At 44.1% G+C, this 19,162-nt stretch overlaps 1 protein-coding gene across 5 annotated transcripts; it reads left to right on the top strand.

Annotated features, from left to right (window-relative positions):
• Positions 1 to 1,485: 1,485 nt before the first annotated feature.
• LOC115206132 (coiled-coil domain-containing protein 9) lies at positions 1,486 to 17,512 on the top strand. Of its 5 annotated transcripts, none has more exons than XM_029772755.1 (17): positions 1,487 to 1,609; positions 2,161 to 2,217; positions 2,570 to 2,674; positions 5,262 to 5,423; positions 6,676 to 6,931; positions 7,022 to 7,320; positions 7,621 to 7,704; positions 7,824 to 7,991; positions 8,222 to 8,406; positions 9,319 to 9,383; positions 9,733 to 9,777; positions 10,405 to 10,525; positions 10,606 to 10,750; positions 10,870 to 11,395; positions 11,612 to 11,782; positions 12,500 to 12,724; positions 15,674 to 17,512. In XM_029772755.1, exons 2-17 carry the CDS (start codon positions 2,215 to 2,217, stop codon positions 15,676 to 15,678), a joined length of 2,565 nt encoding a protein of 854 aa, XP_029628615.1. In that variant the 5' UTR covers positions 1,487 to 1,609; positions 2,161 to 2,214; the 3' UTR covers positions 15,679 to 17,512. The 5 variants fall into 5 exon arrangements, with proteins under 5 accessions (XP_029628612.1, XP_029628615.1, XP_029628613.1 ...); XM_029772753.1 differs by having other exon boundaries at positions 6,676 to 7,320; positions 12,500 to 12,582; positions 12,619 to 12,724; XM_029772752.1 differs by having other exon boundaries at positions 1,486 to 1,609; positions 2,139 to 2,217; positions 6,676 to 7,320.
• Positions 17,513 to 19,162: the final 1,650 nt, after the last annotated feature.

Below are 19,162 nucleotides of genomic sequence, written 5' to 3'. Positions count from 1 at the left end.
ACCAAGAAGTCATTTCAGGCTATCAATCAAGTTAGAGTAGCTAGTTTGTCTATCTTAGCTGGCATGCCTGCTGACAAGGTTGATAGATTTTAGTAAAGCAAGCAATAACTAAATATACTGAATAAGATTAACATTACTTTCAATCTTTTACACAGATTTTAGAAGAAATGCAGAGAAGCATATGTAGTTTATTTAAAAAAAACTACTTTGAAGAACCTTTTGGGTTCCGTGTAGAACCCTTTCTACAGAGGGTTCTACGTGGAGCTCAAAACGGTTCTACCTGGAACTGAACCAAAAAGGGTTCTCCTATGGGGACAGCCGAATAACCCTTTTGAAACACTTTTTTTTATTTGCAGGAGAAAGCTGTTTCAGGTGTTTGAAAAAGTCTCCAATTTATGGACTGGGCATAGCACCCCTCCGGACCTGCCACCAGCCATCTTCCTGTACTTTGTGCCCCCTCAGATTTTGTTTCAGGTGTTTGAAAAATACAACAGTCTCCAATTTATGGGCACAGCACCTTTCCAGACCAGCCTCCAGACATCCTCACATACTTTGTGCCCCCTCAGATTTAAGGGGTGCATGACACCCCTGGAAAAGACTTCATAAAGAATCTGCTGAATGCACCACGTGATGATTGGTAATCTCGAATTATGCGTCCCTACAACAGAGAGTGCTTGCGAGAGAGCGATACCATATCTGTCACGGATTGTTTTCCTTTGATAAATCTCTTCTGCCCGGAAACAGCGTAGGGGCAGCAGTGGCAGGGCATGAGCGATTGGTTGGTACTGTACGTGGCAATGAAGCTGTTGAGAGGATGTCAGTAACGCAATGAAGTGTTTGTGTCATTCGCTTTTAACATCATCCGTTTTCCATTTGTCTGCCTGCCTATTCAGGGGATAGTGACACATGCACCTGTTTTTAAACTTTATAAGGAAGGACCAATTGTTTTAATTGTCCAAATTGTTTCAGTTGTTATAGACCTACACATTATTGTTATTTTAAAATGTTATATTCCCATTTCACCACAATTACACATTTTGTTTCCATAATTAATATTTGGCAACATGTGGCCAGAAGATCTCATATGTTCATAGGATCTATTTGAATGCATTGAAATGTGAAGGGGGTGTTATATTGCCCTGTCCCTGACCCAGTTACGTAGTTTAATTATAAGGCCACTGACTCTAATAACCGAACCCTTTTAATAACCATAAAACTGATAGATGTAGACTACCAGACTAGACAACGCAGGATTATTGATGTATTTTTTTGGGGGGAAGACATTGTCGCCCCCTTGTGGATTTGGCAGATGCAAGCTAACTATATGCATTTTCACTCATGTAAATCATTATCAAACATAAACTGCTATCCGTTCATTTATTTCCAAGATATATAGGCTATTTATCTGTTAACATAGCCCACATTGTGGAGGGAGGTTTGAAATAGCATGCTATGCTTACTGTCTCTTTAAAAACTGTGAAGGTTCCAAATTTGGCAGGAAGTTGAATTTGTATTACAGGAAATGAATATGGGGACACATTGTCGTGGAGCTGGATCTGATACATTGTATTGATCACACTGTCGGTAAACACAACTCGCTTTGATAAAGGTAATCTAGTTCGACTGTATTGTGATACTTTATATCTTTACGCCAACCTCATAAACAATGTTGCATATTTTTAATCCAGTTACTTCCGACAGGGGGCTTCAACTCCTTATTGATAGCGTAGACATGGCCCGGTGTGGTGTGCTTACCTCACATGTGTCTAAAGAAAACTATTAAAACCAAGGTTACTTACTTGTTTAATTTGTAAAGAGAGGCTAATGTGTAAGGTATTTGCTATAACATGTGGTTTGCGTGTCATTTTAAGCCCCTGTCTAGGTTATGTGCACTCACTAATACGCTTAAGAAGGCTTTCTCACAGAACGCAGCTTGGACTCATGAAGGATTTATGGATTCATGTAGGCTACAACACCTTCGCTTTGTGTAATTATTGGCTACCAATAGTCTTTAGGTGGCCAATTCCATTCTGGTACTCCGTTCACGCTGTACATACGGCTGTTTCACATTTGCACCCCCCTTCTATGCACCGCAGTGGTTATTGTGTAACCAACCCTCCAGGCTGCATTTCTCACAGACCTTTTTTAAACCCACATCAGCTGGAAGAGGCAGGATTTCAGCCCACCACCTGCGCATCAGGACGGCTAGAGGCCATGGTGAGCTTCTGAAATGCAAATATATATATTATGTGTTGTAATTTTGCAGATTGACTAGTTTAGGCTGGTATATTATTGTAGTCTTAATTCAAACATTGCATAATCATACATACTAGCTTATCTGAGAATATGTGATAATGGGAATCAAATGTGCTGATACTACTATCAGCTGGTTAACTATGACATGCAATACTAAAGCAATTGTATGTGAGAGGGCGTGCCAAACAACTGTTTTAGCACGGCTGTGCTGCGGTCTGCCGAGTACCGTAGATCAGCACAAATCACAGTGCTTGTTTTGACCGACCCGTTGTAGAATCTTATTCTAAATGTATATACACCTTCAATTTCTCAGTCTACAGTGGTGGATCTCAAGACAAAGGAGGAGAAGGATGCAGAGCTTGACAGACGGATCGAGGCTCTGCGCAAGAAGAATGAAGCTCTGGTCCGGAGGTACCAGGTGAGCTCCCACAGGATCAGAGATGTAGTCTGTTGTAGCAGCAGCATTATCTGTGTGGCATAGTTGGTAGAGCATGGCACTTGCGATGTCAGGATCGTGGGTTCGATTCCCATTGTGGCCAGCCATTCGAAAATGTATGTACGCACTATAACTTGCTTCAGATAAGTGTCTGCTAAATAATATATCCTATTGTATTAGCTTATATCAAACAGCTACAGTACCAGTCAAAAGTTTGGACACACCTACTCATTCAAAGGTTTGTCTACTATTTTCTACATTGTAGAATAATAGTGAAGACATTAAAACTATGAAGCAACACATATGTAATCATGTAGTAACCAAAAAGGTGTTCAACATAAACAATTGTTCAAAGTAGCCACCCTTTGCCTTGATGACAGCTTTGGTCTTCCCTGTGGCTCAGTTGGTAGAGCATGGTGTTTGCAATGCCAGCATGGTGTGTGCAATGCCAGGGTTGTGGGTTCGATTCCCACGGGGGGCCAGGACAAAAAGAAATAAAAAAATGCATGAAATGTATGCATTCACTACTGTAAGTCGCTCTGGATAAGAGCGTCTGCTAAATGACTAAAATGTAAATGTAATGCACACTCTTGGCATTCTCTCAACCAGCTTCATGAGGAAGTTCATTTGTGGAATTTCTTTCCTTAATGCGTTTGAGCCAATCAGTTGTGTTGTGACAAGGTAGGGTTGGTATACAGAAGATGGCCCTGTTTGGTAAAACACCAAGTCCATATTATGACAAGAAGAGCTCAAATAAGCAAAGAGAAATGACAGTCCATCATTACTTTAAGACATGAAGGTCAGTCAAAAGGTCGCAAAAACCATCAAGCGCTATGATGAAACCGGCTCTCATGACGACCGCCACAGGAAAGGAAGATCCAGAGTTACCTCTGCTGCAGAGGACAAGTTCATTAGAGTTACCAGCCTCAGAAATTGCAGCCCAAATAAATGCTTCACAGAGTTCAAGTAACAGACACATCTCAACATCAACTGTTCAGAGGAGGCTATGTGAGGTCGAATTGCTGCAAAGAAACCAATACTAAAGGACAGCAATAATAAGAAGAGATATGCCTCTGGCCAAGAAACATGAGCAATGGACATTAGATAGGTGGAAATCTGTCCTTTGGTCTGATGAGTCCAAATTTGAGATTTTTGGTTCCAACCGCAGTGTCTTTGTGAGACGCAGAGTAGGTGAACGGATGATCTCCGCATGTGTGGTTCCCACCGTGAAGCATGGAGGAGGTGTGATGGTGTAGGGGGGCTTTACTGGTGACACAGTCTGTGATTTATTTAGAATTCAAGGCACACTTAACCAGCATGGCTACCACAGCATTCTGCAGTGATACACCATCCCATCTGGTTTGGGCTTAGTGGGACTATCATTTGTTTTTTAACAGGACAATCACCCAACACACCTCCAGGCTGTGTAATGGCTATTTGACCAACAAGGAGAGTGATGGAGTGCTGCATCAGATGACCTGGCCTCCACAATCACCTGACCTCAACCCAATTGAGATGGTTTAGAATGAGTTGGACTGCAGAGTGAAGGAAAAGCAGGCAACAAGTGCTCAGCATATGTAGGAACTCCTTCAAGACAGTTGGAATAGCATTCCAGGTGAAGCTGAGAGAATGCCAAGAGTGTGCAAAGCTGTCATCAAGACAAAGGGCAGTGGTGTAAAAAATACTATAAAGTACTACTTACGTAGTTTTTGAAGGTACCTGTACTTTACTATTCATATTTTTGACAACTTTTACTTTTACTTCACTACATTCCTAAAGAAAATATTGTACTTTTTACTCCATACATTTTCCCTGACAACCAAAGTACTCATTACATTTTGAATGCTTAGCAGGACAGGAAAATGGTTAAATTGACGCACTTATCAAGAGAACATGTGGTCATCCCTACTGTCTCTGGCCTGGCGACTCACCAAACACAAATGCATCTTTTGTAAATAATGTCTCAGTGTTGGAGTGTGCCCCTGGCAATCCATACATTTTAAAAAACAGAAAATGATGCCGTCTGCTTTGGGTAATATTAAGAATTTTAAATAACTTTTACTTTTGATACTTAAGTATATTTTAAACCAAATGCTTTTCGACTTTTACTCAAGTAGTACTTTACTGGCAGACTTTTACTTGTACTTTCTATTAAGGTATCTATACCTTTGCTCAAGTATGACAATTGTGTACTTTTTCCGCCACTAGCAAAGGGTGGCTACTTTGAATAATATAAAATATATTTTGACTTACTTTTAGTTTTTTTGGTTACTTCATGATTCCATATGTGTTATTTCATAGCTTTGACATCTTCACTATTATTCTGCAATGTAGAAAATAGTAAAAATAAAGAACTCTTGAATGAGTAGCTGTGTCCGAACTTTTGACTGGTACTGTAAATTGCACGACCACGTTGCAAAATAGCTTTCTGTCTGTCCGGATATTCATATGGTCATTTGTCACTTTTCTGTTGAATCTCCCTGAATTCATGCTTGATTTATCAGGTTAGGGAGAGACACTGATGCTCCTTTGTGAGTCTATCATCAGCCAACCTTTGTTTTATCTGCAGGAAATAGAAGAGGACAAAAAGAAGGCAGAGCAGGAGGGGATTGCCGTGAAGACGCACCCACCTAGGAAGGGCCGCTCTCACGATGGCCCGCCAGAGGGAGACAGATGGAGGACAGAGAAGGAGAACTTCACTGTCACCGTAGACCTCTCCAAACCTGCAGGGGTGAGGCCAGGATGAGGGCTCTGTCTCCGCACATACTGTAGTACCAGACTATATCAGACCAAGCTAACTAATGACCAAATCAGTCATGTTCATTAGGCACAAAAATGAGATATGGACTAGTTACTACCTGAACCTGTCCAATAAGAACACACATTTCCCATTTGAAAACAATTTATTCAGTTTGTGCCAACTGAACAAACATGATTTAAGAAGACCAAAAACATGACAATGTGCACTCTCAAACGCTTTGCTTGGAGATTACGCCATGAGCTCTGAAAGATGGCCTCTACCAGAACAAGTCTCAGACTTTAACAGGTGCCCATCTATTTGCCTGCTCACATCCAATTTCCTGTCAGTCAAACTATTCATATTCCCCTGCTGTGGCAGCTGGATGAGATTAGTGATACCTAATGGACAATGTTGAAATGAGGTTGACTTGAGGGCCATATATCTAACTGCAGCTGGGTGAAATGATGCTAGCTGAGTGGTACACCTGACACAGAACAGGAAAGTAATGATGTACACCATGAACAGAGATGTTTTGAAACCACTCATGGAAATTGTCTGGTTCCAACTTTATACCCCTGCTTCAGCTTGATGATTATACATCTACTGTATATTCAGATGGGTAAGTTATATAATTCCATTCTACATAGGTAGAGGTGAATGCAAATCCCTGGCTATGGTTGTCCCAAATGGCACCCTATTCCCCCATAGGCTCTGGTCAAAAGTAGTGCATTATGGGGGAATAGGGTGCCATTTGGGTAGCACCCTGTATTTCTACCTGAAGGGGATGCTCTCAAGCCATTGCTGCTCTTGAATGTAATTCCAGTACATACCACCTCCTGTCAGACAGTATGTTTTTTAATCAGCCTCCTGTGGACTGGAGAGACAGGCTGGAGTGCATTTTAATCAAAGCCTGTTGAGTTTTTTCGGGTCTCAGATGGCCCCTACAGCTGTGATCCACCCCACTCTTCACACTAAAGGTCACTCATTCAGACAAGAAGGGACTTGTTGAGGGTGCTGTGGTATTTCCCTAAATGGGTTATGATATGGATACGTTTTAGAGTTAAAAGTTCGGACACCTAAGTCTTCTGACACCTTTTATTGTATCTTTGACCTTTTTTTTCAGAGACATCTGTTGTGTGTCTGGGAATTTGGAGTGACGACATAGCACTGTATGTATGCAAGGGTTATTCCTGTCTTTTAGTGGGTGAAGCGGGTCTAATCATAACATGTGTTCTCCCTGCAGGAGAAACGGGTGATCAATGACTGGAAACAAGGGCCAAATCGAGGCAGGCGGGACTCTGAAGAGGGAGACGGCCCCAGAGCCCAAGGTGAAAGCCCTCCGCGGAGGGCCGGGTCCGGGCGGCTCAGCAGGGGTGGACAGAGAGGAGGAGGACCACGGCAGGAGAGGAGAGAGCAACGCCCTGACAGACCCCTAGCAGACCCACGCCAGGCCCATGACAGACCTCCACGAGAGGACAGACCTCCACGAGAGGACAGGGGTCCACGAGAGGACAGACCTCCACGAGAGGACAGGGGTCCACGAGAGGACAGACCTCCACGAGAGGACAGACCTCCACGAGAGGACAGGGGTCCACGAGAGGACAGACCTCCACGAGAGGAGAGACCACCACGAGAGGACAGGGGTCCTCGAGAGGAGAGACCACCACGAGAGGACAGGGGTTCACGAGAGGAGAGACCACCACGAGAGGACAGGGGTTCACGAGAGGAGAGACCACCACGAGAGGACAGGGGTCCAGTCATGGAGGGGCCAGGAGAGGGCACCGGCCGCAGTGAACGTGCTCCACGCGGAGGACGGAGAGGAAGAGGAGGCCGAGGAGGACGAGAAAGAGAAGAAGGAGGACCACAGGCTGGTGACAGGAAGTCTAAGGTCTGTGAGCAAAATCATATCAGCTAATAACTAGCGAGGCAATGTTGCTGAAGATGTGCCAGGTTGAGGTTTACCAGGGGATAGTCTCCATAATGATGGTTGTACTGTATATCTTGGTGATGATGATGTTGGTTATTTTGCAATGACATGAGTAATGGGAAGATGAGTACATACTATAGTAATTGAAGAAAAAGACTGAACAAGATTTAGAAGGAATATATATGGGTGTGAAATTTAGCGAATTGGAATGGCATACTCCTCTTCTCTTTACTCTTTCTAAAATATTGTGCCTCTCTGTAGGAGTGGGAGGAGAAAAGGAGGCAGAACATTGAGAAGATGAACGAGGAGATGGAGAAGATTGCCGAGTATGAAAGAGGTCAAAGGGTATGTACAGGAAGCCATTTTGTAAAAATCGGATTACAATCAGATTATTTGATGACAGTTTAGCGTTGAAGACCTGAAATAGATAGTGTAAGGGTGCTGTCTTTGGAATCCTTCTGCAGCCTGCCGAGGGAGACAAGCCCATCCGTAACTTCCTGGATGACCCGCGGCGCTCCGGCCCAGTCCCGGACATGGACCGCAAGGAGGGCAGCCGCCGACATGTCCGAAACTGGGGCGGAGTAGACTTTGACAATGTGAAGACGGGATCTGAGCTGGAGAAGGAGTGGACAGTGAGTGCTCTGTTCTGTTTTGTAGAAGACATGATCGGTCAAATGTTCTGTGTGGTCTGTCTTCTTTTGTTGAAACGATTCCTTTATTCAAAATTAGAACAAAGTTTGATTTATCCGTTTATAATGTCTTTCCTTTTTCTCTGCATCGTGCTATTAATTCCCTTCTCTCTTACATCCTGCTACTTTACATTTCCTCTCTGTCTCCCCCCCCCACCCAATCCATCCAACAGAGTCGGAGACCAGGAGGCCCTAAGGGCTCCATGGATATGACCATGTCTATGACGGGCCGGGAGCGTGCCGAGTACCTCCGCTGGAAGAAGGAGCGTGAGGAGATTGACGAGGAGCGTCTGGCCAGGCACAGGAACGCCACGGGCCAGTGGAGACGGGAATGGGACGCCCAGAAGACTGACGGCTTGTGAGTGACTGACTGGAGGAGGACCGCTAACACCACGGAGACGGCCAGGGCTTTATTCACAAAAACACCACAACAGCAGGCATTCAGTGAACCAAACCAGACAGTGTATACTGAAGCCCAATAATGACAACACCGCTCCTAAATATCTCATTATTACCGGATGCCACGCTTGATGTTTTAGATGTTGTGTTCAGTTTACTGTACATCCTGAGATGCAGCCCAGAAAGGGAGAAACACAGGAGCAAGATGACTGGATTAGGACATATTTAAATAATATGAATCACATTCAACACATCCTCTCTCTAGCTCTTTCTTTAGTCATGTGAGGCATGAGGCCATGTGAGGCATGAGGCCATGTGAGGCATGAGGCCATGTGAGGCATGAGGCCATATGAGGCCATGTGAGGCATGAGGCCATGTGAGGCATGAGGCCATGTGAGGCATGAGGCCATGTGAGATTAGGAGGTCCGTACAGGTGCATGTTGGGGAGGCTGGTCAGAGGCTTGGCTGTGAGCAGGGGTTGCGTTTGAGTTTATTTTTACAGGGACAGTGCACATTCATCAACGTTTCAGTAAAAGTGCCAGTTTTAGCCAGCCGACAAATTTTCAACCACAAGTCCCTGGGCAGGTTATTAAGACTACAGATAAACGATGAGCTGCGAGCACATGCAGAGCAGCATAGGACAAACTACACGTATCAGACAGACAGACAGACAGACAGACAGACAGACAACATGGAAAGCGGCAATACCCAGCTAGGGAATATGTTCACTAGTCTGATTGCCCTTTAGGCATGTCTTTGTTTATTGTGAAGGTGCGATAGGTGTGGGGGTGGTGGCAGGTAGGGATTGACAGGTCCAGTGGTGATGCAGTATGACAGGGTGAGAAGGTCTGACCCTGCGGTGCTTTCACAGGTTTAAGGAGGACCCAGCTGTGGCTGCAGAGGCCATGGTGCCAGACCAGGGAGGCAGACGGAGAGGCAAGTCACACCCCCGCCCCCCCAGACTCCGATGACAAGGCGTTGTTAGTTACCACTGTTCCACAATCACTGACGGACAAGGACGGCAGACTTTACTCAACCCTTTCTCCCTCTCTGTCCCAAACAAACACGTTCACCCATTCACGGATAAGTGCACGCACACAAACAACACTTCAAACCTTTCCCTTAGACACGTTGATGCTTTGTCGGAGCAACACTCATTTGAAGAACACTTTTATCCAGGCCCCGTTAACATAGTGTATTATCTGTGTATATGGTAGATAGGGTTGTTGTGGTGGCCCTGTGTGTAGTGATGTGAGTGATGTCACTCTGTGTGTCCTCCCCACAGCCAGGGGGCGTGGCTCCCGCACGCAGCCTCACGGCGGGGCCTCAGGTTAGCCAATGGCATGGGACTGAGTTGGTGTGTGTTCTGTGTGTCGTCGTCCCCCCCCCCCCCCTGCATTCTGGTGTGTGTTAGGTTGTATCCCGAACGGCATCCGATTCCCAAGTAGTGCACTAAATCGGTTATAGAGGTGCTATTTGGGACTGAGCCCTATTCTAGACATCACGTCTGACTTCCAGACAACCATGGAATGCCGCCACTAGGGTTGATCAAGCACAACCTAGCCAGTGTGTCTGTAGTCTGAATATATGCCTTGCCCCTCAGATGCTCTCCCGAGGATGGAACTAGCCTCCCTCATTGAATGCACTTGCTTTGGCTGTGTGTCCGTGTGTGTTTGTCTCACAGTTGTCGCTCAGTGGCGTCTGAGCTGCTATGTGTTGCAGTCTTTCTCCATCCCTTCCTCTCAACCCAGCAGCTCTTGTGTGTCCCCCAAATGGCACCCTATTCCCTTATTAGTGCACTACTTTTAACTAGAGCCCTATGGGTCCTGGTCAAAAGTAGTTCACTATAAAGGGAATATGATGCCATTTAATTTGTTTTCAAGGTCTTGAAACCTGTTCTTCCACCCCAACCCCTCTAAACTGAACTCTCTTCTTCCCTCATCCTTTACTTCCGCAGACGAGGTGAAGGCGCCTCCCAAGGCGCCCACGTTCGGAGACTTCCTGGGGCAGGGTAGAGGACCCAGGGAGGGGGGCCGTGGCGAGCGGGGGAGGGGACGAGGACAGAGACAAAGCTACAGGTACAGCTCCTCTTCTAAGGCTCTGACTGCATCTGTTGTTTTGGTTCCTCTCCATTCCAATGACTGGATCTCTTTGACAGCATGCACGATAACCGCTGGGAGGCGGAGAAGGAGGAGGACTGGGAGAAAGATAAGGACGAGGAGAAAGAGAAGGAAGACAAACCCAAGAAGGAGGAGAAGACTCAGAAGGAGGAACCGAAGCCCAAAGCTCCCTCATCACAAAAGGTATGTCGTCTCCCACCACCTTACACTGGGGTCTGTGTTTTAGCCTGTGTTCTTTTTGAACATGATCTCTTTCCATGATCCACATTAAGAAGTGTCTTGCCTGTTTCTTTCCCTCTTAGATGGAGGAGAAGAGTGGTGACGCAGAGGAGGATGAGGATGAGTGGGAGGATGCCAGCGACGAAGAGGACGATGATATGGACGGAGTTGATGACTCGGAGGGAGACCATGAGGGGGATGAGGAAGGGAAAGACAGACAGTCCCTGACGAAGGCACCTCGCCCAGAAACCACAGCAGTGAAGTCCGCCGCCACCTCACCTCCTCCCTCCACTCCCCCCTCCTCAGCCAGTCCTAAAGAGCAGCGCACCCAGAGGCCCAAGGTCTACATCCCTTCCCAACAGGAGGCTCAGGACTCCCCTGCTGGCCCCAAGCCCCTCAGCCCCTTCTCTCCCCTGGACGGCCACCAGCCGGTCACAGACTGGGGGGAGGAGATGGAGATGCAGTCCCCCCGGAGCAGTATGGGGGAGAACAACCTGAAACCGCCTAGCACTGAGGGAAGCCCTGCCCAGGTTAAGGTCCAAGAAGAGAACCGCACCTCCAGCCCAACCCCCAGCCCCAGCAAGCCAGCAGAGCCAGAGAGGGACACAGGTACAGATATTTATATACTGGTTTAACGATTGTATTGCAAGAGCATAACGTACATTTGGCATGCTGTTGAATGTGCTATCATTTTAATTCAGGATAAACCAGCAAAGTTGATCAGAAGAATGTGTATTTTGATGCTCAGCATTCTGTCAGTTGTCTGTTCTGGGTATCTTCATCCACACTCATGCCCCCCCCCCCATTGTTCTCTATAACTCACAGTTGTGGTCACTGCTGCTCCACCGGAGGAGATTCTGATCCAGGAAAAAACTCCTTCATCATCATCATCATCATCATCATTATTAGAGGTTGTCTCTACCCCCACTGACCTCCCAGAGAAAGAGGAGACCACCACCAGTCCACCAGCCCAGGAGACACCTACCCCCACAGAGGGTAATTATCACACTGCAAAGCAGCTGTTTTTATCTCAATATCAAATCATTTCTGGGTAACAATGACGTACGGGGGACCAGTACGGAAAAAAATGTATGCAATGAAATGTATGCACTCACTACTGTAAGTCGCTCTGGATAAGAGTGTCTGCTAAATGACTTAAATGTAAGTACCTTACTAATTGTTTTCAATTAAAATGGTAAAAAAAGAAAAAAAAATAGCTTCTTAGCAAAGAAGAATTTCTCAAGCAAGAATTTTGCTAGGACCGTCTGAGTGGGGAGGGGAAAACTAGCTGTTATTAGTAGAAAGGTTTAGAACTTTCTTTCTTATTGGTCTATTAACTAATTGGCTTGACGTCACCAGGCAGGCCAGAACTCCATCCCACCAAAACAGACTGAAATTTCAGGTGGCCTTTTCAAACAGCTCTTACACTAAAAGGGCATTATCATTTTCACTATTTCACAGTATTATTCCAGCCTCCAGAAATATATATAAAACGCATGAATATCATGTTTTCGACTGCACTCTGCCTTTATTGTTCAAATGGAGACTAGAAGATCCCACAGGGCTGAATTACACACAGAATATAAATGCAGGCAAAGCAGCATTGTGGCTGCACCTGACCTGACATTTTATATTTCTGACCACTTTAAGGCTGTGGTAAAAATCAAATGATGTGTCTGACTCGTACTTCCTTCCCTGTACCATCTGACCCAGATGAGGAGGAGACCCCTGCCGCCACTCTTGCCCCTGTCCTGGAGAATGACCAGAGCCCGTCTGAGCTGGCCACTGCCCCAGAGATGGCCCCAGACACCTCGGAACAGCCATCTTCAGAGATGGCCCCAGACACCTCGGAACAGCCATCTTCAGAGATGGCCCCAGACACCTCGGAACAGCCATCTTCAGAGATGGCCCCAGACACCTCGGAACAGCCATCTTCAGGTGCGGTTCATATCACTGACTTTGAGACGGTGGCTTTCTGTAAGAAGTCTCTGACTCCCGCCGAGCACTAACCACTAAACACAAACCAACCTACCTCCCTCCTTTCCTCTATCTTTCCCTCTTGTTTATTTTTCTTCGTTCGCCACTCACCTCTCTCTGTCCTCTCCATCTGTCTGTCGGAAGTTGGCTGACTGGCATGACCCCACAAACAACGTCTACTGTCACTCACTGCATCACTTTGGCCAATTGAAGCCCTCTCTTTTCTCCAAATCCTCTGAAACTCCTCCGCCTTGCTGTTTCCTCCTGGGGAACTGAATGTACTGACCTCCGTCCCCTTCACTATGGCTACCACACCTCACTGTGTGAACCTCTGTCGTTTTACCCCTTCAACACTTTTCCTTTGGGTTCTCCTTCTCATTTCCTTGTTTTGTGGGTTATGCATTTACTACGCATGCTGCCCACCCTGTCCCCAACCTCGAATGAGCAAAATCATATATATTTTCTGTTTTTCATGGGTTTGTTAATCGCATGACTGACATATGGATGAAGAGTGGCTTGAGAAGGATGAGAATCAAATTTGCTCTTCCGTTAATTTCTCCTCGTCATGCTGTCTGCTTCTTAAATTGACGTCTGTTTGGCTAAGACTTCACTACGCCTGAAATTGAATGATGCAAATTATGCTAACCAGAACCAGACACTCATTGGATGATAACAGAACATGTTTAAACAGTGCATTACTTAACTCAAGCCACCAAACAAATGTGTGTTTGTAAAATGTATTTTTTAGCCTGTTGGTTATGTATTTTGTCTCAATGTCATCAAAATGCATAATTTAGCCTTTCCCATAGTCTCCACTTTGACATCCCTAGGAAGGTTGAATACCGCGTCTCTTTAAAGCTCTTCAATGACAAACACAACGATTCCTGTGTTTCTCACTTAAAGCTAGAATACTTAGTTGCCACATCCATTGTTGGACGTATAAGTTAACGATGTATACCCATTTTATTCTTGAAGAGTATAACTTAGAAATGCCTCATTAGGCACACATTCTCGACCTTCACCTCTCCTGAGTCTGTACGGGAGCAGCGATGGGACAAGACTGTAACTACCAATTTGGATATCACGAAATCGGGGAGAAAAATTGCGTAAAAAGTACAATTGCCTCATGAGCTTAGTTCAACTGTCATGCTCTATGAGAGAACCCAAAATATAAGCTTGTTTTACTCCAATGTTTGTAAACAAACACTATAGCCTCAAAAGATGGTTAAAACGATCATCTCGATATCATGGATGGTCAGTGTCTGCATCCATAGCTCTGTCTATGAATTTGAGAGCGGTTACATTTCTCCAGGCCCATCCCTTAGCGTGATACCAAAACAGAAGCGGTGTGACCACTTTTGTTATTGTTTCAATTAAGGATTCTAGCTTTAATGTTTTCAGAAACCATTTATTGCTTTCTCATGAGCTTAGTTTAAAAAAAATGTAATAGTTACATTATAAAATGTGGCCCATTAGCACAGTATAAAATGCACTCTATAAATCATTTTTTAACAATGTGTAGATAATGTGCATTCATTGCACTCCCTTTGTCTCTGAGGGCAGAGTGCTAAGAATTAGCAATGACATGCCTTTTTAGAAGTGGATCATTTATTATTAATGACTCAAGTTTTTATACTCTTTAATACATCAGTAGAGTTTATCTGTAACAGCCCAGATGGTATATTTAGTGATACACAGAACAAATAAATGTAGCATTTCCCTGTAGATCTACAATGCACTACACTTTGACAATGCAACTTAAATGCCCCAAGAAATTGACATTTTGAAGGTGGGATTCTATGACTAGATTTTTGACGATGCTTAGTCGTGAGTACTAGAATGTAGAATCCGTCCCCCAACCCTTATGAGTGTTCTGTTGTAGACCGATAGCTTCAACATGGATTGTTTTTTCCCTTAGTTTTGGTTTTTGTAGTTTTTTGCACCCATCTGATGCCATGACTTCACATATGAGGTGATTGACAGCAGTACCTCTATCACAACATGATACCGTTACGACTGTTTTTCTTATTGAAGCTAATGTAGTGAAAACTCCCATAGTCTGTAAAAGGCTCTTCTGAGTAGATAAATGTTTCCTTGTTGTCTGGTCCTTGTCATCATTGTTAGGTTTCTCCTTACAGCCTTTTAAGTGTTTCTGGTGGTAATCACCACAGCTAATGGCTGGGTATGCATCCCAAACAGCACCCCATTCCCTTGCTAGTGCACTACTTTTATAGGGCTCTGGTCAAAAGTAGTGCACTATAAAGGGAATAGGGTGCCATTTTGGACTAAACCTGTGTGTCTATGCTTTGGCTGAATGAAGACGCTCACTGCGTCAAATCCGATTAGTCTAATGAGGGTGGAGATCGGTGAAGTACAGGAAGAAGAGGCACAATTAAGGTTGAAAGTCTTTTATGAGGAGATTAGCCGCAGCCTGACCGACATGATGATATGGATGTAATGGAAACCCTTTAGGACTCTGAGCCTGATTGATTAAAACCGCCTCTTCGAGTTCTTTTGATGTTTTTGAGGGAGACTAATATTGGTCCATGAGAGGACTGTTACCCAATTCTGCATTGAATATGCAATCAAATGAGCATTGCAGAAAAGGCCTGTTTGGTTGTTGGACACACTATCAATGGTGAGCAGCTTGGGTTACATTAATCTATGCATATTATATATATATCGTAGTACTATAATATCATTAATGAGTTTTACATACATTTTTGGACAATTATTGGTACTTATTTGTCTTCTGAGAGCTAATACCAGACCAGACCAGGACCATGCCCTACCATGCCATGCTGTCCCATGCATGTGGTGCTGCGTTAGCAGTGTTGCAAACAGCCAGACAGCAGATTAAGACAGCTTGCAGCCAGTGACCCCCACACTCCCTCTGTTCTCTATCGACAGGCTGAGAGCTGCTCTGGGAAACTGACTTTTCAGTGCTAGTGGTTCACAGATGATGGTAGGATGAGGAGGGGAGAAAATAATGACAAGAAGAAAGGAAACCGGGCCTCGCGCACCATGACTGGAGCAGCCATCACAGACATCCTGGAGGGACTTGGCCAGGCACCTGGCCTCCAAACATCTCCCTCTCCTCAATAATCAGACCACGTATGTTCTGTACTGTTTGACTAGGAGCTGCAAGTTGCATAGAATAGTGATACTGCCATTCATCTGAGCCACTATGGTAAATGGCTTAGGTTTTATAGCAGCCAATTAGGATGTTACTGTGATGTCAAGTCAAAGCCCCAACATTTTGATATACGTGTATGATTTAACAAATCAAACTATTACATTTAGCGAAGACTCACAAATATGAAATTCTCTCACCTCAATTGTTCAACCTAAGCATTTTTTTTTTCAACTCCACCTCTTTTGGAAGGTCAAAGAGACTGTTATGCCCCTTCAACATGGCAAAGAATTACATATTTGGAATGCTAACAGTTGAAATAGCATTCTCCTCCCTGAATATAGACAGCTTATTGACTACAGTTTATCCACATTTGTTTTAATAGCCCTTACTTTAAAGATTCCCAAGACCCCCCCCCCCCCCAAAAAAAAAACAGTTCTCACCTGTTTGTCTGTAAACGCTGAAATTCATGTTTGAATGTTATTGGACACTATGGTTGTGTCCCAAATAGCGCTCTATCTCTATATAGTGCCCTACCTTTGAGTCCTATGGGCCATGCGACACAAACCCTCTCTTTGTGGAGTTTGTATGGTTAGGGTTTGGTCACCTTTATCCTTAACTCAATACTTTTTAGTTGTATTTTGTCATGAAACAAATCATGTGAACAAATTTAAGCCATGGCATTGAAAAATGTACATTCTGGTTCCTGATAATCATGTAACAAAGTTGGTTTAGATTTGGGACCCCAAGAGGAGTATAGTTAAAATGATATGAGTTTATTTTTAAGTGAGATACACTGTACTTAACCAAGCACAGGCATAAAGTGACCCTGACAATGTTTGTTAATAACCATCCAAAGCTTTCCTTTCGTTTCTCATCTGCGATAGATCGCTAGTGGCCTTTCTTGTTTTAATCAAGGGGCATCAGAACATGTACCTCAACAGACCAAGATTTTGTTTCGATTTTTAAGTCTCGTTGGCTTTTTTAGCCTACTCTTGGTCATGAACTCAATCTGGCTCACCTATAATGAACACGAGCACAGATATTAAACTATGCTTTAATTGTATTTCTCAAAAAGGAATGAAGAGTTGAAATTAATTAAATGGATCAAGAACTCAAGGAAATGCAATATGTAGTTTAGTATTTTGAATTCCAACTAAACATTCCAATGTTTTGTGGGAAAAAAAGGCATATTTTTGTTCTTTGTGATTTGCATTTTGATATCCTCATTCTTTTCCATTTCTGATGACTTAGTGATTGTATTATAACCATCACATTTTTCTGCACTTCTATAATATCTGCATTTGAATATAAAACCACATTATTTGGGTTTGTTTTTGGAGTGGAGTGTAACTGGCCTATCTAAACTAGCATGATCTGAAATTCTAGACTTGTTGATCTGTTGATTACCACGAATTAGTTTTTATCCCAAGATATTGACACTTTAATCAATCAAGCAGGAGATTACATTTGATAGCTTTTTCTTTAAGTATTAAATTGTGATTTGGCAGGAAACTCATTGGTTCATGCGCAACTGTCAAATGTACAACATGAAATGTATTCTGTTTGTTTTGCTTCTTAGTTTTCATATCAAATAAATGTATGGTGGTCAGGTCTCTATGTTTCTTGCGATTTATAAATAGTCTTGGAGACAGAGCGAGACACAGCTGCATGTGAGCGCTCACATTTTTCAACATGTTTTTTACAAACAGATAGATTTGGAGTAATGAGCTTTTCGTCAGGGACATATTCAGGATGCTACCCTCCACAGCATGGCCTTCGCTCCAGATGAAAACTCCAAACCTACAACCTAATTTTGGCCAAAATTAACCGGATAGATTACTGCTACCAAGGTTTCCTGTTTCCAAGCTATGCAGAGGGTGCTCTAGCAAACAAACAACAGAGACCTGAGGACACCATCCAACCTGGAACTGAGTGAGTAGTGTTTGGTCTAATGCTATTTTGAAAGCCAAGAATAAAAATAAAGTACATTACAATGATATATTTTAATTTATGGAGACTGAATGCTGAGTTAAGGCTGCCAGGCTTGCTAGACAGACCAGATATAACTTCAATTAGCCCTGAGGTGTGAAGTGAAAAGTGTTGAGGCCTTTGGGCCCAACAAGTGGCAGGAGTATTTGAAGCGTCCTCTGAAGCCCACTGCTGCTGTTCAGACCATTCACTGGCATTTTCTACAAAAAATCTGCCTCCAGAAATAAAAGCTTCTCCCAAGTGGGTGTGACACCTACTCCCGTTGCCTGCTGCACTGCTGCTTGGATTCCACCTGGTTATCTTTTTTTATTTTACCTTTATTTAACTAGGCAAGTCAGTTAAGAACAAATTCTTATTTTCAATGACGGCCTAGGAACAGTGGGTTAACTGCCTGTTCAGGGGCAGAACGACAGATTTGTACCTTGTCAGCTTGGGGATTTGAACTTGCAACCTTTCGGTTACTAATCCAACGCTCTAACCACTAGCCACTAGGCTACCCTGCCACCCCACTGTTCACCGTCTGCCCTGGCCTGTCTCCCCCAGTCTGGTACAGGTACCCCCACCACACTCCCCCCTCCCTCCTGAGCTTTTGCTCGCCTCATCACACGCGTTGTTGGGGCGTGTGACTGAACTTAATGGCTAGCCCCAAGTCGTTATTATTTTACTATTTTCTTGTGCATTTTGCTATTTGCCTCATGACTCCTGCATACTTTGTTGACTACGAACTTTCTTTACCCAAACATGGGACAGACTGTTTGTTCCCACACTCGGGACTCTGACTCTATTGGTTACGCAGAGCTCTCCCTGTCCTATGCCGTGCCTTGATTGTATTACTGTTGATGATATCTGAAAATGTGCATGTACACCCTGGCCCATCTACAGTTGCTAGCCCCAATTCTGACTTGTGCTCTGATATCTGCTTCACTGATTTCTGCTTTCGTGAAAGCCTGGGTTTTCTGCACGTTAACACTAGAAGTTTATTACCTAAAATGGATAAATTGAAAGTGTGGGTTCACAGCTCCAATCCAGATTTTGGTCATTACTGAGACGGGGTTAAGGAAGAGTGTTAGGTTAACATCAGTAATCATATCTGGTTATAACCTTTTTCGGCAAGACAGATCTTCCAAAGGTGGCGATCTTTACCAAGGATTACCTTCAGTGCTCAGTTGTCTCCACCAAGTCTTTCCCCAAACAATTTGATTTGCTGTTTTTAAACATTAAACTTTCGAATAGTACTTTGTTGACTGTTGCTGGGTGCTATCGTCCTCCATCAT

This window comes from Salmo trutta, chromosome 13, assembly GCF_901001165.1.
Source record: "Salmo trutta chromosome 13, fSalTru1.1, whole genome shotgun sequence".
NCBI classification, from domain to species: domain Eukaryota; kingdom Metazoa; phylum Chordata; class Actinopteri; order Salmoniformes; family Salmonidae; genus Salmo; species Salmo trutta.
Note: the sequence above shows the minus strand (reverse complement) of the source record. Positions and strands in the feature narration are given on the sequence as shown.